The following is a 23957-nucleotide window of genomic DNA, read 5'->3' as shown; positions in this document are numbered from 1 at the left end:
TCCAGTATTGGGGCAAGAAAAACCTAGAGGATAGTGGAAACGGCGTGATTTATATGTAAATATATGATCACAAGTTACAGTAAGAGACTGAAAGCCTATATCAGATCATCTGGGAATCATCAGTGAACATGATACATCATCATCTTAACTACAGTATTACTGTACTCATTTTCAAAGGAAACACATTGGGAAACATCGTCAGCTCAAGCTACATACACCAACACAACACAAAGGTGAACGACAAAAATATAAGGCAAGAAGTTGAAAGTTTACAAAGAACAATCTGTAAACATTTAGTATACAACAACAGCAAAAACATCCTCTCGTTTTTGTAGAACTCCAACATTTAGATTGGGTTACTGATATGGCTTAGCGACGCCGACCCACGCAGAATTCACACTCGCCCGCTTCACCGCAGCTGCACTGAATTCAATCTTTGAAAAATTCAAAATATGCAAATTCAATGCAGCTCAAAGTGAAATGAGTTTGAATTCTGAATGGGCAACCAGGCGAAGAATGGCTTGTTCCTACAGCAGATTAAGAAATAACGAGATGATCGACAACGGCTTGGGGTTAGCAGGAGAACAAAAGGCAAATGAGTTAACAAACAGAACAGAGAATCTGGAGTTGTTGAGTCCATCCATCCATCCATTTTCAACCGCTTATCTGGGATCGGGTCACGGAGGTAGCAGTTCCAGCAGGGGACCTCAAACTTCCCTTTCCCTGGCCACATTAGCCAGCTCTGACTGGGGGATCCCGAGGCGTTCCCAGGCCAGCGTGGAGCTGTAACATCTCTCCACCTGGCCCCTCGGTCTGCCCCGTGGTCTCCTCCCAGCTGGACGTGCCTGGAACACCTCCCTAGTCTCTCTCCCTCGTCTCCCACGGCATCATCACAACTTCTTCTTTTCTTTCCTCTTCCCTCCCTCTTTCTCCTCCTCCTCCTCGCCCCCGCCACCTTCCTCCCTTCGGCCCACGGCGGGCGGCTCCTCTGCGGCCGAGACAGGCGAAGGCGACGCCGACTCTCTGTCTGCTCCCGAGCTGGAGGCGGGAGACGGAGGAGGGAGGCAAGAGGAGGGCTGAGGAGAGGAGAGCAGAGCAGAGGAGAGAAGGGGAGGAGAGCAGAGGAAAGGAAAGGAGAGGAGAGAAGGGGAGGAGAGCAGAGGAGAGGAGAGGAGGAGAGGAGAGGAGAGGAGAGGGAGAGGAGAGGAGAGGAGAGGAGAGAAGGGGAGGAGAGCAGAGGAGAGGAGAGGAGGAGAGGAGAGGAGAGGAGAGGGAGAGGAGAGGAGAGGAGAGGAGAGAAGGGGAGGAGAGCAGAGGAGAGGAGAGGAGGGGAGGAGAGGAGAGGAGAGGAGAGGAGGAGAGGGGAGCAGAGGAGAGGAGAGGAGAGGAGAGAGAAGAACAGAGGAGAGCAGAGCAATGGAGAGGAGAGGTATAGACATTGACGTTATGTTTGTGCTTTGTATGTGTAATTGTTGTGGATGCTCATCCTTCATTGGACTGCTCAGTATCTGTGTGTGTGTGTGTGTGTGTGTGTGTGTGTGTGTGTGTGTGTGTGTGTGCGTGCATGCGTGCGTGCGTGCGTGTGTGTGTGTGAGTGTGTGTGTGTGTGTGTGTGTGAGTGTGTGTGTGTGTGTGTGTGTGTGTGTGTGTGCTGCTTACCCGTAACGAGACACTGGACTTGTTGGTCTTTTCTTTGACTTTAGCCAGAGCTCCTTTAAGTCCAGATGATCTCTCTGTTATCTCCAGGGCCGCTCTCAGCAGCCTGGGGGTCTCGGCCCTGGCCGGGGGCGCCTGGGCTTGCGGGGGGTCCTTGGCCTCTTCTTTGGGCTCAGGTTTCTTGCCCTTCGTCAGCATCTTCCTATGGTTGGAGACAATCAGCGCTCTCTCAGACATGCAAACGCATCAAACTGGAATAGACCCAATCACTGTGACGTTGCGTTAACAACAACAGCTACTTCCGGGTAGACACCTGCCTATTGGTTTAAATTGTGGAGATAATCACAATCTTGTTTGTTTATGTCTGTTGTCATTTTCAGCCATAATTGTAACATTAAATATATATACCCATTACCCCAGTTAAAAAGGAACACTGCCCATTTTCAACCAGCTTTGTATCATTACAAAATCAGTAGTGTATCCGAAAACTGTAAACAGTTTTGCAGTCATTCAGTTCATTTAGTTATTGAGAATTGATTTGAGTTCAGTTGTGGACCAGTGATGTCATTCATGTGCACAAATGACATCACTGGTCCACAACTTAACACAAATCAACTCTCAATATCTGTCAAACTAAATGAATGTCTGCAAAACTGTTTACAGTTTTCAGATATGTGTGAGATCATTGTGCAAAATAAATCAGCATTGTTTTTCGGTGAAGTTCTCCATTAAACATGGTGGTCCGACCTATCTGATCTTTGGTTGAGCTTATCTCCGTATCACCTGGCCTTCTTGCGGAGCAGCTTCTGGGACTCGGGGTAGTGGACCAGGATCTCATTCAGGTCTTTCTTGTCCAGGATGAAGAGGTTGGCAAAGCCATGAGCAATCACATTGGCCGTACGCCTGTTCCCCCCGCCTACTGCGAGCAGACTGCCAAGCAGAGAGCAGAGATTGACATCATCGACAAGACACTTTGGTCATCGTCACTGGTCACTTCAAGCTGCCCGTAAAGACCCGCTCACCTGATCTCTCCAAACACCGACCCCGCTCTGAGAGTGACGAACACCGTCTTCCCATCCGGTCCTCCAACCACCTGCACCTCACCTGCCTTGATGATGTACATCTCACGACCCACCTCTCCCTAAACGAGAGGAGAACAGAGGATATGAGAGAGAGCCAGAAAGAGAGATAGACAGCCAGAGAGAGATATACAGATAGAGAGAGCCAGAGAGAGAGAGAGAGAGACAGACAGACAGACAGAGAGAGAGAGAGCCAGAGAGAGATATACAGATAGAGAGAGCCACAGAGAGAGATAGAGAGAGAGAGCCAGACAGAGCGATAGACAGAGAGAGAGATAAACAACAAGGGACAGAAAGAAACAAAACTCTGCAGTACACGGGGGCAGCTCCGTTCATAAAACATGAAGTCAATGCGGAAGTGCCTTAAACGTGCATTCTTTCTAATGGCCAGCAGGGGGCAACTCCACTCCTGTAAAAAGTAGTCCGATTGAATGGAAGTCAATGGGAAAATGACCCTACTTCTCACTTGATTTATGACCTCAGTAAACACTTTCCTAATGAGTTTATGGTCTCAATCGCTAGTTTCAAGTCTTCTTCAATACAGCATGATGTTCATTTTGTAAAGTATGGTCCCATTAGAGTAAAATATATGATAAAGTACACACTTTGGGGCGTGATTGACAGGTTGGCTGTCCAGTGATCACGCAGCTCGCCGATCATGGACCAATAGCAGGCGGCGCTGCAGCTGTGTGGGAAACCCCTGGGCCCCGTACCAATACCCATACTTGTACTTCTTTCTTGTAGTATGTACTGCCGCTGCCCTCACAAAGTATGGATTGTAGTGTGCAGCATGCATGCAAAATGCATACTATTGGGACACACTACATCTGTCGTCACATGAGCTTCCTGAACTCCGACCTCTTGCTCACTTCCGCCGACGTCCGCAGCGCCACATTTGAGTTTTATTTTTTATTTTTTATTTTTTTTATTCAATAAACAAAGTCTGGCAGTAACAAACAGTACATTATACAAAAAATTCAGACTAAACATTTACAAAATTGGAACAGACAATCAAATAAACAAAATAAAATAAATAAAGCAAAAACATTAAGTCAGAGTTCTAAACAGGAATCAAGATATGCATGTTTTGGTACACACCATGCTTGTTTGGTTTTAACATATTTCAAGGCTTTCTTAAAGTTAATTATCTCATTCATGAACACGCAGCTCAGTCAGTGCGACGTAACTCCAGTAGGTGGCGGTAATGCACAAAAAGTTGTTTGCCAACCGCCATAAAACATTAGAAGGAGAAGAAGAAGACATAACTTCCTGCTGCGCAAAGGATTGTGGGGAAGTTTGCCTGGTGCAGCATGCATCGATGCATACTCCGAAATAGGAGCTGATGTAGTACAACATCCTGGTACTCTTGGCATACTGCATCTGACATACTATGTATTGGGACATACTAAATCTTTTTTTGCCTACTAAATAGTATGGAAGTATGGGTATTGGAACGGGGCCCACGCTAGCTGCTTCTGGCTCCAAATAACCAAGATGGCGACGGTCACAATGCCAACCTCAAGGCTTCAACCAGGAGTCCACAAACCAATGGGGGATGTTATGGTAGCTACGCCCATATTTATTATACTGAGTCTGAGTACACATAAAGTTTAAACAAAACACACATACCGCTAATTGCATAATTGATGTACCTTTTTGCAGACATAATCCCCTGGCAGGTAGACGACAGAGCGAAGCTCTTTCAGCATGTCAAAGATCATCTGTCTGTCACAACCCTGGCAAGAGGGAAGATAGACAAGTAAGAAATGAGCAATTTGCCTGATCTATTGATTCTGATCCTAAACTCGACTCTTTTTCTGTTTTTCATGATGCCTACCTGAAAAAGAGGCACTTTGCTCACGATGGAGTAGTTGACGTCTACAGCGATGTCCATACGCATTTTATCTGGCAGCTGAGTGAGCAGGTCCTGTTCATCTGGATACAGACACAGTATGAGGTTGTGATGATCAAAACCAAAAAAATCAATACAAAATGTCAACTTTTGTTTTGTTTTTGTCTGAGTGAAATGTTCTATGGTCTTTCCTGATTCTGAAGAAGCTGAATCGCTTGGTTTGACCAAGTCAAACTCTTTTTATGAGGATTTGACCAAAGCGTGATGTTGGCACTCTATATTAGGCTGTCCTTACCCAGCATGCCTTGTGACTGCCAGGTATAGTTGTACCAGGTTTTGACCCGGTTCTGGACGTCCTTGGGGATGTTGTAGGAGGCCATGTATTTAATAGTGTTGTCCACACAGGTGCGGTAGTAAGTCTGGCCCGATGTGGCCGCACCCACCACGTCACGCATCTGAGTCATAAACATAACAGCATATTATAAATTGTCAAATGACACCTAGGGGAATAACAGCAGAATAAACTCATCAACTGACTGAAAAGCATTTGAATGAGAGGTGATGAAGGAAATTACTGCATCACTTCCAATTAATAACCCCCCCCCCTTTTCAATGTGAACCTGGTATCTGGACCTTTGGCTAAAAGTGTCCGCTACATGCTGCTAACCAACCTGCCCAATCATGATGGAGAAGGCAAAGACGCCGACGAAGTAGTTGATGAGTTGGAAGACAATCTCAAACAGGGTGGTGGGGTCCGGCAGACCCCCAATGGTGATCAGGGTCTTCACCGCAAAGTAGTAACAGCGAATGTAGCTGGGCAGAGCAGAGAGAGGGACAGGAGGCACAGCAGGTGAAACTTGTGACAGGGGAGTACAGGGAAAGAGACATGTGGCTCATAAACAAGACTAGTGTGTGTGTGTGTGTGTGTGTGTGTGTGTGTGTGTGTGTGTGTGTGTGTGTGTGTGTGTGTGTGTCCGTCCTACCAACCTGTTGCCCTTGCCATCATAGACCCACTTGGTGGATCCCAGGCCTTCGTAGGCTGAACCCCAGTAGAAGAGACAGGCGTTACAGTGGAGACAGTACAGGAGATAGGTGGTGGTGCGGATCACCCTGAGAGAGAGAGAGAGAGAGAGAGATTGTATATGTATCTATATCTATCTATATATATATATCTATATATATAGATATATATCTGCATAGCGCGAGATGCCTAGTTTAATAAAAGCAAGCACAGAATGGAACAGTAGTCATCATACAGTCATCATACAGTGAGACGCCATCAGGCACCATCTCACCTGTAGATGTAGGCTTTGGTCAGGATGGCTTCTAGACGCGTGTTGAACTCAAAGAAAGAATTGATCTGGGGAGACATTGATGGAACACAGAGAGACATTGAACAGGTTTTGTTCCTAAACGAGCTATCCAGCATTTGAAAAAGTGACAGCTACTACAAAATGAGTGACAGCAACAGATGTTTGAAAGGATAGCAGTTAACTTAGGTCCTAGACAGGACTTACTATACAGACAAGAAACTTTAGTCTTTAGAAATATTGAATGATGAAGGTCAGGTAAGCATTTCCCCCCAACATGGATATAAATGAATGCTTCATATTTGTTATGGTACCATACTTGATGGTGATATAGTATTTTGTGAATGTTATATGGTTGACTGCCGCGTTGGGCAAGTTACTCAGGAAGTGTAATAAGTTACTCTTTACTTATTACTCTGTAAAAAACGTAATAATATGACATTACTCATTACTTGGTATCAAAAGTCATTGTTACTCGTTGTATTACTATTTCGCTACCCTCCCCCCTGCATACGTATTTAATAAGTATTTATACTTGCCTACCTAGGACAAAAACCAAATGGAGTTCTGGCAACACAGTAGTCTCACACAGCCAAACCTATCTCCACACTTTGTTTTAGTACTGTGCCAGGGCCGGAGAAAGTAATGCAGTAACTTGAAGTTAATTGGAATAATAACTGTAATATTATTACTGTTTTGGAAGTAATAATCACTTCTACAACAGCATGAGTGAATACTGGATTCTGATTGGCTAGCAACAGTGGTAAATAGGCCAACAATCTACAGTTCGGCTCCAACCGCAGTATCACTCCGCTCCCTGATGAATGAAGAACACCTGTGCTGACTCCGCCCACTGTTAGCCTGTCAGTCTACAAATCTCTAACAAGGAAATGTCCGATTTCGTAGTAACGTTTGATTTACTGGGTGGATTGAGTTTTGAGCAGTGGTTAGATGAAGATGACGGTGAAGTGAACAAAGAACGACATGGTGAAATTGGGGAGAGAGAACTGGCTGAGCTTGAGTTGTCACGGAGTGAACCTGGGACTGTCAATGGAACTATATTCTGTGGCGGAAGGATAAATGTATTCTGAAACCAGTAATGATTGTAAATAAATGAATTGAATGTTACAATTGTGTATTTTTTATATTATGTGGTAGCTATTGTAGAAAAGAAATTTACCACTCGAGGAAGGGGGTTGTGGCCACATTTACCACTGGTACAGGGTTTATGGCACTCGGCTTCGCCTCGTGCCACAACCCTGTACCAGTGGTAAATGTGGCCACAACCCCCTTCCTCTCATGGTAAATTTCTTAATTACACTACTCTTTACTGGGGGGAAAACACTGGTTGTGTGCAACTCAATACATCTGATCCATATTATTGCTGAAAGAGAGCTCAGTTAACCTATTCTGGATAAATAAAGGTACATTTTTTAATTTACAGAATATACTGTAGTACACCTGCAGAGTGCTGCTGGCTACATTGAGAACCTGGCACAATATTGGATAATGGATTAATACAAACTATAAATATGTCAGCGAGTGAAAATATTGAATTCGCTCACTCAGTCAATGGATATGAGGTGAAGGAGCCTCACCTTTAGCAGTCTGGGGAAGCGGAGGAGAGGGTTGATGCCAGTTTTAAAGTAGAACAGCTCCAGAGGAACAAGGCTGGCTACATCAAACTGAAACACAGAAAAGTGCAAACTCTGATCAATTACTGATTGATTGATTGATTGATTGATTGATTGATTGATTGGTTGATTGATTGATTGATGGACATGTGACACAGACAAGAACAAAAATAGATTTTTCTCAGTTTTCTGGTCAATAGTTGCAGGTTTAAAACTCTGCTCACCTTGAAGCGTCTGGTCTTCATGTAATTATTTCTCATCGCTTTTTTGTCAGACTGTAATGAAAACAAAAGAAATGCAGACATTAACAATATCTCAAGTTGACATTTTCAGAAAGAGAAAGCGCACTTGAAATGTTCATAAATCATACTATAACATTGAGTATAATGTCACCTCAACTATTCATTGATAAATAAAGATATTCAATGTGTTATAAGTAGGTTAATAGTAAGGTTCTGGCCAAGGTGCTCAAGGGGATGAGGCACAGTGGCGCAGTGGATAAGCTGTTGCCTTATACAAAGCTGTCACCTCATCCCCGAAAAGGCCCCGGTTCGAATCCCGCACGAGTAGTGAGCACTGACAGATGCATCTGACCTGATAGATGCAAGGATGTCATCATCCCCGAGACGAGGATGACATCATGGACCTTACCGACATCATGATGTCATACCGATATCAGCAGCTGCTATCTATCGTCCCACACTCACCACTATGTCCCCGCCGCGGACGAACTGCAGGCGCGGCTGGAAGACGGTGATGTCCAGGATGTAGATGAGGTCACACAGGTAGTCAGTCAGCAGCCAGTAGTAAATGTTGTCCGGCGTCTGGTAGGGGAAGGCCCAGCGCACCGGGATGAACCACACGTTCCAGTTCCACGCCAGCATGACAAACAACATCCACAGCACGTACATGAGATCTGGGGAGGGAGGGAGACATGGAGAGAGGAACAGCACGTACATGAGATCTGGGGAGGGAGGGAGACATGGACAGAGGAACAGCCACACATTGCATCCTGATGAATGTGATGTGAAAAGAGGAAGGAAGCAATAGGATGCAGAGGAAAGCAGATGTAAGACTCAATAGAGAATGTCAGGAAGAAGGGAATCATAAATCAGCAGAGTTACGACAGGACAGCGATGTCATTTACTCCAGCGCACAAGCCTATACTGTATATAGCTAACATTGTTTACACTGTAGTCTGGGCTGATGCTAAATTCTCAACAGGTGGAGTCTGGTTGGGTGCAAAGGGAGAAAGCATGGGATGATGGGAGTAGCATGAATATCATGCTAACGGAAGCAGGGAAAAGAGATAGTACAGTAAGTTCTCCTTTATCCAAACCTCACACCCCTAATCCATCAATCTACTGAACAATAAATATTCTTGGTTGTGTGTGTTCTTGGTGTTTAATATTTCCTTATTGAAAAGCATCTCAAGTACTGAGTTGGGACACGACATTTTGTCCCATCCCAGGCAAACCACAGGGAAATATTGTGTTATTTAATAACAATATGATGTCCACATTGCCTATGAATGACATCACTGATCACATCATCAGTGATGGTATGACATACCACTGATGGTATGACATCACTGATGACATCATCAGTGATGTCACTATGACATCATCAGTTGCCACAATTGCTCAAGTGACATCACTGATGACATCATCAATGATTTATGACATCACTGATGATGTCACAGTGGGATTTATGACATCACTGATGATGTCACAGTGGGATTTCATCAGTGGGATTTATGAGGGATTCATGACATCACTGATGATGTCACAGTGGGATTTATGACATCACTGATGATGTCACAGTGGGATTTCATCAGTGGGATTTATGAGGGATTCATGACATCACTGATGATGTCACAGTGGGATTTATGACATCACTGATGATGTCACAGTGGGATTTATGACACCACTGATGATGTCACAGTGGGATGTATGACATCACTGATAATGTCACAGTGAGATTCATGACATGACTTTGATTGTTCTCTACACTCTCAAGTGGCTCCCATTCGGAGTGGTTTGGGTAAACAAGTAGGCTCTACTGTGCAGTGTGGCAGGCAGGCAGCAGAGGAGGTGGAGCAGCTCTACTGTGCAGTGTGGCAGGCAGGCAGCAGTGGAGGTGGAGCAGGCGGGCTGGGTTGGTTCTCACTGGTGAAAGGGTCGATGCTGGCGGGGAAGCGGTAGTGCACACAGGCTCGTATCCATCCAGGGCTTTTCACCTTGCTGCAGCAGCGGCTCGGCTGCTCCTCCTCCGCACCCCTCTGTCCTCCCGCTGACGGGCCGGCTTGCTCCTCCCCCTCACCAGGAGCAGGAGGCGGGGCTGGAGCCTGAGGAGGAGCTGGGGAGAGGAGGGAGAGGGCATGGGGGAGAGAGATCAGGGGCAAGGTGAGAGGACAGGGGGAGGTGTGAGGGCAGGTGGGAGAGAGATCAGCTCAATTCTCGTCAAAAAGGTCTCAAAAACAGCCAATAAAGGGTTAACTCATGTAGGCGGGACCAACCTAGGGGTATGTGAAATAGCAGAATCCTGATTGGCTCTGAGAGGCTTGATTGATTGATTGATTGATTGATTGATTGAAACAATTTATTTCAAACAGTTAAAACAATACATAAAGTGAAAAAACAGTAAACATAACAGTCTAATAGACTTCATCAAAAGGAAAATACGTAAACGCAAACATAAAAAAGGTGAACTTTTTTGAAAATCTCTTTATTTAACATGGCATCATGTAGAAAAAAAGATTGTTCAAACAAATCTATATTAAATGTATTTATTTATTTATATTGTTTATTCCTAAACCCACAGATGAATGATTAAGGGACTAAAGGCGCTCGCCCAGGGTGGGTAGGACACAAGACGAAGAGGTCTCTGGTAGGTTGGTGCTTGTTAGCGGTTCGCTGGGGATGAGTAGACTGGTACTCGCCATTGTCCACTCTGACACATGTACATACTGATCCACTGGTCTACTGGTTCTATTTATACCACCAGCAGGGTAGGATTTATGACATCACTGATGATATCACTACTGTGTTTTTATGAATGGCTTCTCCGCAGCTTGGAATGCTGGACGAGCCACTTCAGTGTGATATCTATGTTGTCTTCCTCTTTGCAGGAGATGGAGTAGCAGCAGACTTCTCGGTGGTGGATGGCAGACAGGTTCATTTGTTCAATAAGCTGCTTCTCATCAAGTGCACTGGGTAGGTCTGTTTTGTTGCCCAGGACTAGCACAGGTATTCCTTGTAGCTGTGGTTTGTCTAAAAGGCTGTGGAGTGCATTTCTGGAAGCTCTTATCTTCTTTCGGTCTGCTGTACTGTCCACCATGTAAACAATAGCATCGACTCCACGACAGTAGCGCTCCCACATGCCTCTGAAGCGAGGCTCTCCACCGATGTCCCACATCGTTATCGTAACGTTGCGTGTAGTAACCTTCCGCGCGTTGAAACCGATTGTGGGGATCATGTCTTCGTTGAACTGGCCTGATGAAATCACATTGACGAATGTGGTCTTCCCGGAGGAGTGAAGTCCAACTAATGTAAGCTCCATCTCTCTTTTCCACAACAAAGAGCGGAACCAGTCCAGCAGCCTGTTCATGAGATGCAGCATCTTGGATGACACAGTCGTTGCAGTTGCTGTAAAATGAGTTGCTGCCACCGTCTACACCTGTGAATTGGCTCCTGGTCCTATTTATACCACCGGCAGAGTATGATTTATGACATCACTGATGATGTCACTATGCGTTTTATGACATCACTGATGATGTCACTATGCATTGTATGACATCACTGATGATGTCATCAATGCTCTATGACAGGGGTGGCCAAACTACGGCAGACTGTCCGTTTTTAAATGGCCCGCCATGAATTTAGCAAAAAAACAACAATATATATATATATATATATATATATATATATATATATTTTTTTTTTTTTTTTTTTTTTTTTTCTAAAAACGTTTTTCCGTTTTAAAGTTTAAAAAGGAAAACGAAAAAACGAAAACGGGGAAAAAACGGAGAAACAAAAAAATAAAGAGAAAGAAACGGAAAAACAAAAACAAAAAGAACGGATTCCCCTCATTTCGTTTTTTCAATTTAAAACCATTGAAAATGGGTTAAACTTGAGTACCCTGACCTGGTCTATTTATTTTTAAACATTTTGAATACTGAATGAATGTTTAATACTAATGTTATGTTAAATGATCTATCAACCTGTTGGCACAGGAAAAGAAAATTTGAAAACATACAGAAATACCCATTGTAATAGGTGAGCACATCAATAAACTATGTGTCATATATTTATTTAGGTAGAAATTAAATTTTTGATGGCACATGGGTTTTCTGTTCCAACTTTTTTTTTGCCGCGAAAACTGCCGCGCTTAATATTGTTTGGCCCACGACTCCTTATATTTTTCTGTATGCGGCCCACAACCAAAAAAGTTTGGCCACCCCTGCTCTATGACATCAATGATGATGTCATCAGTGCTCTATGACATCACTGATGATGTCACTAGGAGTTGTGCCATCACTGATGATGTGTGTATGTATGTTTATGTACTAACTGTATATATATATATATATATATATATATATATATATATATATATATATATATATATATATATATATATATATATATATATATATATATATATATATATATATATATATGTATATATATATATGTATATGTATATATATATGTATATTTTGTTTATTTTTGCTAATATATTATGTATAACCGGAGGATTTATGTTCTTATGTAAAAGGATAATCCCATGTGGGATGGGCCAGAAATAAAGACAACTAACTAACTGACTAACGAACTAACTGTATACATTTGACAACTATTTTATTGTTTATGCTAGTGTGCAAGATTTAGTGAAAATTACCTGACTTCTCACTTGATCTATGACAGTAAACACTTTCCTAATGAGTTTATGGCCTCAATCACTAGTTTTCAGTCTTCTTCAATACAGCATGATGTTCATTTAGTAAGGTACGATAAGGTACACACTTTGGGGCGTGATTGACAGGTTGGCTGTCCAGTGATTGCGCAGCTCGCCGATCATGGACCAATAGCAGGCTGCGCTGCGGCTCTGTGGGAAACCCCTGGCCTCGGGCTAGCTGCTTCTGGCTCCAAATAAACAAGATGGCGACGGTCACAATGCCAACCTTGAGGCTTCAAACTGGGAGTCCACAAACCAATGGGGGACGTCCTGATAGAGAGACATAGAGACACACAGTACTCTTACTCACAGGTGTCAACACTGTCTTCATCGGAGCTGTCAGGGTCGATGAGTTTCTCCTTGGCCTTCTCCGTCCGCTCCTTGAACATCTTGACCAGCTCCTGGAGACGCTCGTTAACCACTGTGCTGCTCTGGCTGGCCGAAGACGCTGGGCGCTCTTTCAGACTTGGGAACAAAGTTAAATAATATGATCCGTTTATCGCATTCTAAAACCAATCGCTTAGCAATCTTGTTTATTGATAGTGCTTAGCTAGACTTCGCTAAACATATTCTCTGTAAAGCCCTCTGAGACATGCATGTGAATTAGAGCTATACAAATAAACTTGACTTGACTTCAAACTTGAATGAAAGCCATTCTTGACACACAAAGATGTCCATATTTTTGGTTGAGTTGTTTGGTGTGTGTGTGTGTGTGTGTGTGTGTGTGTGTGTGTGTGTGTGTGTGTGTGTGTACGCGTGCGCTCACAAGTCATCTGTGCTGTGGAGGCTGGATTGGCTGGGCCAGGCTCTGACGGGTATGCCTCCTTCATCATCATCATCCTCGCTCTGAGAATGCAGCTTCTTACTGTCAAGGACATAACAGCACAGCAGGAGGTCAGGAGGTCAACTGACAGCTGCTGTCAAACAGACTGAAAACCAACACTCACTGTGAGGTGCTGTAAACCTGTATCTACATAAAGATGGTGGTTATGTGTAGCAGGGAACTACAGAATTACAACATTCTCATATAAGATGTTAAGATTTTTTTTTTTCGTATTCTATTATTTGGAGTAATAAGAAGTAATAAGTTTTTTAAAGACCCCCTGAAGTAGAGAAAAAAGTCTTCTAGTTCCTACAGTTGGATGTTAGAGCTTCACTGTGCAGAATGATGTACAGGTGTTCAGAGTTTGACTCTATAGAAGGCTGTATCTACAATCGTCTGCTGAAAGTAGAAGGTTTCTCTGTGCTCGCTGAAAAGGCGATTCTCACCGAGTATGATTTGTGACATCACGAATACTGGAGCCAATCCCTGTCCAGTATTCAGCAGTTAAAGCCCTTGTTTTTGCTAGGTAACCCTGATTAACCCGGATTTTTTAATAAAGCAGAAGGAGGGAAAGTCATTTTAAGGATTTTATCAAGATAATTTAACTTTTTTTTGTGTGTGTGGGGGGGGAATCAGGTACAGATTATTATTCAAAGTAGAGTATTTTATGTACATCTTAAAACATGACTTTAGGGGGTCTTTAAAGTTTTCTAACAGTAATGAGAGCTACACCCTGCCATCATTCGCTGTATATTTACGACTGTAGCAAAAATGCAGATGGACGATGGAGATGCAGTTGACACAGTTCGAGTGTGACATTGTGGGGCGATTGTGTCATAGATGGATGGATACAGTTGTTGAATCTCAACTGAGACAACACTGAAAATGCTAATTTAATGAGTGAGTGAAGACTTGACGGACCTATAGAGACACTGCGGAGCGTGTCATCATTCAGAAACCACGCCCAAAACGGGGGAAAACCAAAACATCCCCCCGCCCAATCCAGGCGTTCTCCTATGTCACGTGCACGGTCGCGTGTCGCACACAAAGATCATATATACGGAACATGAACACTCCAACTTACTTCACTGACAGCTAGATCCACATTTTTCTTGTCGCCAATTATCAATGGTGTCCTTGTTTTGCTCGGGAGTACAAAAAAACTTTAATTGGCGATTTGTTACATTTGTTGCCCACCACAGCTTTTAGCTATGTTTAATTCAAGGAAAATGACGCTGGTGTGTGGAAGTGAACGGAGAGCTTTCCCCCGTGATGGGCGTGGCTTATTTCATGCAGTGTCTCTATGTCAAGTAAGTCAAGAAGATTTGACAATACAGATGCTTGATGGATGAGGGATTGGGCAGCACACGGTATGGATGGATAGATGGATGGATGAGATGAATTTAGTAATGGGTCAATATCTGACTTACATCTTTGTCCAGATACTCCTACGATTCCTTCCACCACTGACATATATGATAGAGAGAGAGAGAGAGAGAGAGAGAGAGAGAGTTTGTGGTGTGTGTGTGTGTGTGTGTGTGTGTGTGTGTGTGTGTGTGTGTGTGTGTGTGTGTGTGTGTGTGAGGAAGAGGATGATTTAAATCAGAGAAGCAGATAACGAGGGGATAGATGATCACCTCCAGTGTTCTACAGGTAGGTGACACAGTGACGATGCAAGTGCAAGATGCACTTAAACATAATCTGTTTATTGACATTTACTATATTAGACTAACATCCATATAGCAGTCAAAAGCACAGAGATTAGTGCAAGCCATGCAAAAGCCGACAGGAGTAGCGCATAGTTACAGTGCACAATACAACAGAACAGACAACACAGACAACACAAAGTAAGAAACACTGGACACAATTAATCATGCATCACATACCAATGGGAGAAATTGTATGTGTCCTGCAGAATTTTTTTTTTGTCATTTAAATTGACAGCTGTCATATTGTCTCCTATGTGTGGAAAATGTTTCATGATCTTGGGACCACGTCACACCATTACATACTAAATGTCAAAAATGCACTGGTGCCAAAGGAGAAACTCCTTGTAAGGTGGACTTTTGGCTTGCACAGTATATAAGATTTCTGCAGGACAGTGAACAACAATGATGCTTCTGGGGAAACAAAACTCTGGACACAATGCATAGAAGATGGGAAGGAGTGTATGGCACCAAAATAGACAGTAGAGGGCAGTACAGTCCATGCTCAAACAGCACTAAACACAGGGGAAACATTAAGTGAAGCATTTCGTTCCATAATAGTCCACTTATAATGTGGGTCAACCTCTCACTAATGGCAACAAAACCAAACTCAATGGATTTTGTGTCCTCGATATGATCTAAATATTGTGGTAAAATGCCTGGACTAGTAACCACGACTTAGTTAAGTCAAAAATACAATTCTGTCATTGAATTTTCAAGTATTTTAGCAACAAATGTCTTACAATTGCTAAAAGCCAAAATACCAAATAAGAGTTTTATTCAATCATTTTGTAAGCCACCTCCCCCCCCCCACACACACACACAGACACACACACACACAGACACACACAAGTGGAATGTTATCTTTTGGATGGAAATGCTTCACTTTCACCTAGCTTATTTCCTGTCAGTGATTGTACTAGCAAACACTGCAACAGGAAGTGAGCTGGGGGCAATTTATAATGTTGATGTTGTCGAGTTGAAACCGTCTCTATCTACACAGAGTCATTGGGGGGGAGGGGGGGGGAGGGTACTTATTGTTGAAAGAAAATGAAAAGCAAACTGGACACAACTGTCATATCCATGCTCTATCCTTACTCTTTATCTTTACTGTAAATGCAAAGCATGAGGGGAGAGAAAACAATCACACATATTATTAGAGGATCAACTGCAATTCGTCATCTGTCTGTATGATGCCCATTTTACACGTTCAAACCATTTATGCACAGTGACGATGGTCCAAAACCTATGGAGGGAACTCGCATCTCAACATAAACTATCCTATTTACAAAGCAACAAATACTCGTATAGTGTTGCATGTGACAGTAGGTCGATTCCAAGATTGATCAATGCGTTGTTTCCACACTATACTAAATAATCTTGTTTGTTATTATTACAAAATGTGAATAAATTAGATACGAACGTTATAAAATCTAAAAGTCTTAGCTGCCAACTCCTGATGGACTCTAGAGTCCCACTATCTCTCACCTCTGACGACCTCCTTGAGGGGTCACGGGGACAGTGAGGGTCTGTTGTTTGGGGTCGTGAAGGGTGAGGATTTGGGGGACGCTACTCTGCTCCGCCCCTCCTCCTCCATCTCCTCCTCCATCTCCTCCTCCTCCCTTCTCGTGGTCAGAGTCCACATCCTCTACGTTGACGGCAGGGCGAAGGCTGAGTCTGGAGCTCTCTGTAGGGTTGTTAGATACAATTATGTTTGTCGTTGTCAGTTTGTTTGTTTGTCAAAACTATTTAAAGTAGGAATACACCAATATGAAGATTTTGGTCGATACAGATATTGAGGCAAAGCAACAACGGACGTTTCGTCCAACAGGCCTTCTTCAGCGTTGTCGCTTTTAGACGATGGAAAATAACCTCATTGTTCCTTACCATTGCACTCTGAGGAGAAACACCAGAGACTAACACAAAATGACAAAACACAGACAAGCAGTGTGCACACAGGTAAAAAGCGTAGAAATGGATTTTGAGGTAAGACAATCGCTCATTGATATAAATGAACTGGCAATGAAGCATAGCAGCATAGCAGCATAGCAGGACACTAATACAAGCAGAGGGAGAACAGGGCGAGGCGTGGTGCGCTGGTAGCTGAGTGGACTTAGCTTACTCATGTGGAAAACTAATCTGGCTCATACAACACTGACACACATCTTTGGTGTACTGCTATCCTGTTTATCACAGATTTTATACTAGTCTCTCCCCAGACTCAAATTACGTTGAATCGCTGCGCTCCGCATACTACATAAGTGAGTCTGTGCCACTTCACAGCCACCGCTGGTTTTTTAAAGGCGGGTTGAAATTGAACGAGTGACAGGTCGTAGCACCAATGAGAGAGCGGTTCGAAAAATGGGCTACGCCGTGTCATCTGATCGCAAAGTCGTTACTGATTGGGGAGGACTGAATCCATCACTGGCCAAGTGAACGGTTCCCTCCCATAACCAGCCGGCTGGAGGGGGAAGTGTCCCAGACCCAGAGAGATCTCTGCAGCATGCAGTAACATAGTGTGTCAGCGTAAGAACTCTCATGGGTCTGGTGTTGAGACTAGGTTCATCCTACTCCAATCAGTTTCAAAGTAAAAATGTGTGTGGTGGAACTATTCTTAAAACTATTTCTTGTGCAGTTAATGCAATAGTCTCTGAGGCTGTGTCTCTACACTTCTCTCATTTCTTTACTGTCCATCTTCAAAGCCCTGTCTAACAAACTTCACTAAATCTGGCACAACATCGAGCCTGAGCTTATCTAAGTCATGGCAGCTCTCTCATTTAGTCCTCTATCATCGGACACAACAGCTGTCTTTCATTTGGAATACTTGCACACTGTTGTTGAACATGCTGCCTGAGCTCAGCTGTTTTCACTTTCTGCATGCTCATTCATGATTGTACGATCATTTTCTTTGCCAGATTATGTTGCAATCAGTTGTTGATTTAATTTCGGAGTTAATTCATCGTATTGAATCCACATGTTGTTAGACATCAGTGAGGGTCCTTGGATTGAGGCCGTAAGGGCTGAGAGAGTAAGCAGTATGTTTTCACCTGCGGGTCTCATTGCTGAAATGTCTGGGTCATCCTCGATGTAGAAGGCCGGGTTCGAGAGGCCCGACAGCCTGCTGAGCTGCTTGGCCGGCGGGCTGGCGATGGGCGGCAGGCGGGGGTAGGAGGGCACGTTGGGCAGCTCTTCTAGGGTGCTGGGGGAGCAGGGAGGAGAGGGGGAGCGCGACCGGACGTGAGGGTGCTGCTGGTGCTGAGGAGAGAGAGGGGAGTGTCGGACGAGCCGGCTGAGCTCCAAGTCTCGCCGGTTCTCGTCGTCGTCATGATTCTGTTTTTGCTGCTGTTGCTGTTGTTGTTGTTGTTGTCGTTTCTTAGGCATCTTGAGGCATGAGGCTGTTGAGGCGCTGCCTGACGTTGAGGTAGTACTGCCGCGTCTGGCGGGGGATCTGCGAGAGCGTCTGCGGGACGGTGGACAGGGTCTGCGACAGGTTGGACATCTGCGGCGGCACGGAGAGGCCCAGGAACCGGCCGCTCGAGCCCTCGGCGCGGCGGGGAAACAGCTCGGTCAGCGTCTGGGCGATGCTGCGCGGGACCTGCGTCAGGCGGATTCGGGAGAGCTCTTGGCGCAGTTCGGGGGGCAGCGAGGGCAGGCGCCTGGTGATGTCTGAGAGCCGGGCGGGGAGCTTGGGCATGGGGGGTATCTTGGGACGGGAGAGGCCGTTCTCTTTGAAGAAGGCGTTGAGGTTGCCGCAGCACTGGGAGGTGTAAGGGATGCGCATCAGGCAGCTCTTGAGCGCATCGCAATCGCAGCTGGCTGGGGCTAGGGAGGAGGGAGGTGGACAGTCAGACAGACAGACAGACAGACAGACGGAGAGAATCAGTCAGGCTAGGTGGGAGACAAGTGAAGCAGACAGTCAAACAGGCGGGTAGTCAGTCAGAAAGACAATTATCGCGGCTTTCAGTCAGGTTGACTTGGCTATATTTGAGTAACAATTGGAGGCCATCAGACAGGCACTCCACCAGAATACAATGATAAACTGGAATATGATCGTGACTGTTTGGATGTAGGCAAGCAGGAAGAAAGACAACGAATTAGTTTGACACAACACAAGCGGTCAGTCAGTCAGTCAGTCAGTCAGGCAGACAGGAACGACACTGATAATAGTACGTACATCCACTGGCCTCCCCAGCAGCTTCCTCCTCCTACAAAGAACACAACAGTATGTGAGTGAATGGCAGGCAGGGGGATAACTGCTCTGAATAACTGAGCAGCATGAAAATGAACGATCAGTTGGAACATAGCTGTGACATCATTGGATTGTTAGAAATGTACATTTCTCAAAATGGGTCTCAGGTGTGTGTGTGTATGGTGGGATCTTTCATGAGCCTGGGGCTATGAGCTAAAGACTCAACTTCTCCTTTGGGTCATGTAAGAGGCAGAAGCATTAATCATAATGATGACATGTTTAGTTTTGCTACCACCATGAGTGCAACTGAACTAGATCTAGGAGGGAAGTAACCCGACACTGACAGATGGGGGCGGTATTGTTAGGAGGGAAGGGGGGGCTGAGAGCACGTTACTTTTTCTCCAGCTGTGACAGCGTTGGTGCCTTGGCTGCCGACCTCTGCTCTCTGCGGCTGCTGCGTCACAGCCTCAGCTTCTGGAGACTGCTGTCTCAGAGACTCAGCTTCTGGAGGATGCTGTCTCACAGACTCAACTTCTGGAGACTGCTGTCTCAGAGACTCAGCTTCTGGAGACTGTTGTCTCACAGACTCAACTTCTGGAGACTGTTGTCTCACAGACTCAGCTTCTGGAGGATGCTGCCTCAGAGACTCAGCTTCTGGAGACTGTTGTCTCACAGGCTCAGCTTCTGGAGACTGCTGTCTCACAGGCTCAACTTCTGGAGGGGCTTCTGGAGCGGCCTCTTCGGTAGAGCTGCAACGATTAATCAATTAATCGATCAACAGAAAATTTACTATTTTGATAATTGGTAATTTTTTAATGGGAAAAAAAGACAAAATTCTCTGATTCCAGCTTCTTAAATGTGAATATTTTCTGGTTTCTTTACTCCTCTATGACAGTAAACGGAATATCTTTGGGTTGTGTCCAAGGCATTTGAGGATGTCATCTTGGACTTTGGGAAACACTGATCAACATTTTTCAGCATTTTCTGACATTTTACGTATACCGGTATATACCAAACAACTAATCGATTAATTGAGAAAATAATTGTCAGATTAATCGACAATCGAAACAATTGTGAGTTGCAGCCCTACTTTTCGGTCTTGGCTTCTGCTTCTGCTTCACGGTCTGGCTCAGGCTCTGGCCCAGAGGCTGCAGCTGGTTCAGGAGGAGGATTTGGAGCTGGAGAAGGGGAGGTCCTCTGTGGCTCTGCTTGCTCCTCTGGCTCTGGATTTTAATATTACAGTATATTAGAATAATGTACAGCTGTAGATAGTTATCCATGATTTGACACACAAAAAAAGCATTTGTAAAACAAGCTCTATTTCCAGAATAAATCTTCATTGCATGTTGACAGTAGGCTGTCAGGGGTGTACATTTGACCAGCACTCCACAATGTCAACTATTTTTTAGATTGGTTAGATTGACGACTCCAAATGCTTAGACAATAACAGCCAATTCAACACACCACATAACCAGTATCTTGTTGGCCATAGTACGGTCCTTTTTCATTATATTTTGGTTCCTTCCTTCACAAAATAGTAAGGTTTATCCAATAATACTGTAAATAAAGGATAGGATACTATACAAATATCACAACAAAGGTCCCAATGAGAACAGATATTATATTATAGGAATGTTACTATATGAATATTATACAACAGGAAATAAAACAAAATACTGCGATGTACAATAAAGTCACTATAAATTCACTATTGAGTCCAACAGACACTTTTAGGACTACTATTTATTATGGCCAACTATGCTTGTGCTATCCACATTGATTTGTCACTTGTCAACCACCATCCATTTTGTTGACAGTAGTGCCTATTCCAAATACTACAACAACAACAACAACAACTACTACTCCTACTACGACTATGATGCCAGAGTATAGACCCATTTCACGGGGGCCATTTTGTGCCGAAAGGCAGGGTAAACACAGGTGCAAGCAACACACTAATGAGGGTTTCCAAATACCAATCATTAATTCCGTGTTTACCCTGCCTTTTCGGCACAAAATGGCCCCCGTGAAAAGGGTCTATAGTGGCCTTGGTGTCATCCCTGGATAACCTGCTGTCTACCTGGTTCTTTAGTGGAGTGTTCTTCAGTCTCCACAGGTTCAGATGGAGGGATGTTCTCCGCTGCTTCAGCTGCCTGTTCTTCCTTCTTCTCCTCCTCAATGCGGCGTTCTTCCTCCCTGCAGGACAGTACAGGGTCAGCACGGTGCTCTTCCTCCCTACAGGACAGGATGGGGACAAAACACATGTAGCCCCTGGTGAATAGGCGCACAACCTGGTCCACTAGATTCTAGTGACTAGAAGACAGTGGGTTGTAGAATAAATGGTGCTACAGCAGGCCTGGTAGGTTGGACATCTTACATGATCTTGGATGTGGATGTGTATGACTAATGTTCAATAGTATGTTTAATTAGGTATACGCTATTTGCACCTAACAGAATGTTATTATGTTTAATTATGTCTAAAGTATGTTCATGCCATTTGCACTATGGGCAGTGAATACACCACTGTCTGTGGTGTGTCTTACTGCTTTATTGCTTGTTGCCTCTTGTTTTTTATTTATTTATCTTTTATTTTAACAGAGTCTACAGCACAAGAATTTCACACGTGATACTTGTACTACGGAGTGACAATAAAAATCTTGAATCTTGAATCTTGAAAAATCTTGAATCTTGAATGTGTCATATTTAGCACATCTGTGTATCTACGTTGGGGGTAACGCACATTTGTGTTACTTTGCAACACAACATATTGGCATTTCCACGTTATTAACATACTTTATTTCCATACTTTGTAACAGTATGCTATGTTTCGTCCCATTGTAATGTAGCATTACAGCTGACGTGCAGCATGTGCTAAACAATGACCCTTTTTAAGGCTGCATGTAGATTCCGAAACGATGGAAAAAGTGTTAACTGAATGATAGCCTACTACACACTGGGGTGTGGGAAACATTCAAACACAAAACAAATTATTCTACACAGACTCAACTAATTATCACACAATTGACTGTTCGTTGATGCGGAAAAAGTAACCTTAACTTCACTCATTGTTAGCTAGCGTTAGCGTTAGCTACCACCTGTAACAGCCAAGCTCATCAAGCTACAGTAGTGTTTATTTACCATACAGGACAGGAATAAAGTTAGATAATAGGCCCAACATGCACCACTTATCATTTTTGTAGCCTACTCTTGTTCTGACCTATAGACTGTTTTAACTTGACAACATAAACGTTCTCAATTGAACCCCAACTCACTTCCTGTTGCACTGACATGACTGGTAGGACAGGACTGACAATTCCGTGAAAACGGTCCATAAAATGACTCTGTTAACCGCGACCAGTAGGCTACAGGCGTTTTCACAGGATACTCACTTTCACTGTCAATATGCTCGAGCGCATTCGGATCCTGACAAAAAAAATGTCCACAAACGTCAAGGAATCGGATGTGAGACTAAATGGCGGGGTCGGATCAGGAAATGCAAAGTTGCAGTGCACAATTGCAATGCAACATCATGCAAAGAAAACAGCCTGGGAAAGAGTCGATCACATCTCCGTCCATCACGTCCCTGCAGTCCCCGTGTCTCGAGCAGAGAGGTCTCGAGATGAACAGCCGCAGACGGAGCGCGCTCGGTTGCCAGGGGAACCAGATGGGAGGGTTGGCTGTTGCTAGGGAAGCTGTGGTTGCTATGGCGCAACAGAACGATGCTGGCGCCCGGCGCGCAGCAGAGATCACATAACGAGATCTCTCGGGATTTGAAGCGAGACCTGACTTGCAGACAAATTATAGAATAGATTGTGAAAGGCTTAATATTCACACATGACTAAAGAAACGGTAAATGGGTTTAAAAAAAAGTTCCTCTGACTCTGAGAATGAATCATTATAATATATCATATATTTGTATAATCTTATAATGACACAACAACAACAACAACAACAACAACAACAACAACAACAACAACAACAACAACAACAACAACAACAATAATAATAATATGCCTAAGAAACTGTATTTGTATAGCACTCTTTAAAATAAATGTTACAACTGTTTTACAGCATGAGAAAAGCAAACTATAACAAACAGATGAAAAAGGCCCAGGCTCCAGACTGCAATGGAAAAAGCCCAGACACCTGCCGTCTTTAGCCTGGACTTTTAGAAGTACCTACCTACCTACCTACCTACCTACCTACCTACCCTGAGGATCTGAGGCTGCAGCTTAAGCTAATAAATAATTAATAATTGAGAGCTTTTTAAGGTATTCAAGTACCTTTTTAAGGTATTCAAGTTCATTCAAGCACTACAATTTAAAACAATTAAAACAGAGCATTCACCAGCATCGGCAGCATCAAACATCAACACGTATCTACAGCACAGGAGTGTCACACTGTCTTTTAATTGATGGGGGAATGTCCTATAGAGTGGATCTGGGTCCCAGACGACGAGGGTCCCAGAAGGGCTTTCAAGGAAGGCGAGGGGCCTCTGTGTTTAATATGTGTTCTTACTCTGTGGTTTTACTGGGCTCCATCTCGCTCTCCTCGTCTCGTAGCGCCTGCAACCTGGTGAGGGTGAACACATAATGTGACACATCACTTATGTGTGCATGCACACACGTGAACACACACACACACACACACACACACACACGTGTACACACACACACACACACACACACACACCCCCGGCACTCACCCCCTCATGTTTATTCTTTGTCACATGCACTTTGTCCCACCCAG

At 44.1% G+C, this 23957-nt stretch overlaps 1 protein-coding gene and 1 pseudogene across 2 annotated transcripts in view; both read right to left on the bottom strand.

Moving 5' to 3' along the window:
- Window positions 1-203: 203 nt before the first annotated feature.
- LOC310792908 (uncharacterized protein) overlaps window positions 204-23957 on the bottom strand; it is a gene marked incomplete at both ends in the record, with an annotated part of 32750 nt that continues 8996 nt past the window's right edge. The window contains 25 exons of the mRNA XM_083654677.1: window positions 204-208; window positions 956-1076; window positions 1660-1858; window positions 2440-2586; window positions 2679-2797; window positions 4388-4471; window positions 4573-4670; window positions 4883-5042; window positions 5259-5400; window positions 5575-5697; window positions 5883-5947; window positions 7496-7582; window positions 7756-7806; window positions 8239-8447; window positions 9701-9889; window positions 12801-12955; window positions 13257-13355; window positions 16508-16706; window positions 16907-16915; window positions 18067-18274; window positions 18435-18776; window positions 19603-19957; window positions 20299-20362; window positions 21289-21443; window positions 23727-23780. Of these exons, the coding sequence (XP_083510803.1) occupies window positions 204-208; window positions 956-1076; window positions 1660-1858; window positions 2440-2586; window positions 2679-2797; window positions 4388-4471; window positions 4573-4670; window positions 4883-5042; window positions 5259-5400; window positions 5575-5697; window positions 5883-5947; window positions 7496-7582; window positions 7756-7806; window positions 8239-8447; window positions 9701-9889; window positions 12801-12955; window positions 13257-13355; window positions 16508-16706; window positions 16907-16915; window positions 18067-18274; window positions 18435-18776; window positions 19603-19957; window positions 20299-20362; window positions 21289-21443; window positions 23727-23780 (3439 nt within the window). The remainder of the gene's footprint in view (window positions 209-955; window positions 1077-1659; window positions 1859-2439; window positions 2587-2678; window positions 2798-4387; window positions 4472-4572; window positions 4671-4882; window positions 5043-5258; window positions 5401-5574; window positions 5698-5882; window positions 5948-7495; window positions 7583-7755; window positions 7807-8238; window positions 8448-9700; window positions 9890-12800; window positions 12956-13256; window positions 13356-16507; window positions 16707-16906; window positions 16916-18066; window positions 18275-18434; window positions 18777-19602; window positions 19958-20298; window positions 20363-21288; window positions 21444-23726; window positions 23781-23957) is intronic.
- Window positions 10583-11152, bottom strand: LOC310792416 (ADP-ribosylation factor-like protein 8B pseudogene; annotated as a pseudogene). The gene has a single exon. The product of its transcript is annotated as an ADP-ribosylation factor-like protein 8B pseudogene (transcript).

This window comes from Poromitra crassiceps, assembly GCF_964638095.1.
Source record: "Poromitra crassiceps genome assembly, chromosome: 18".
Taxonomy (NCBI): domain Eukaryota; kingdom Metazoa; phylum Chordata; class Actinopteri; order Beryciformes; family Melamphaidae; genus Poromitra; species Poromitra crassiceps.
This window is presented reverse-complemented; position numbering and strand designations above follow the sequence as displayed.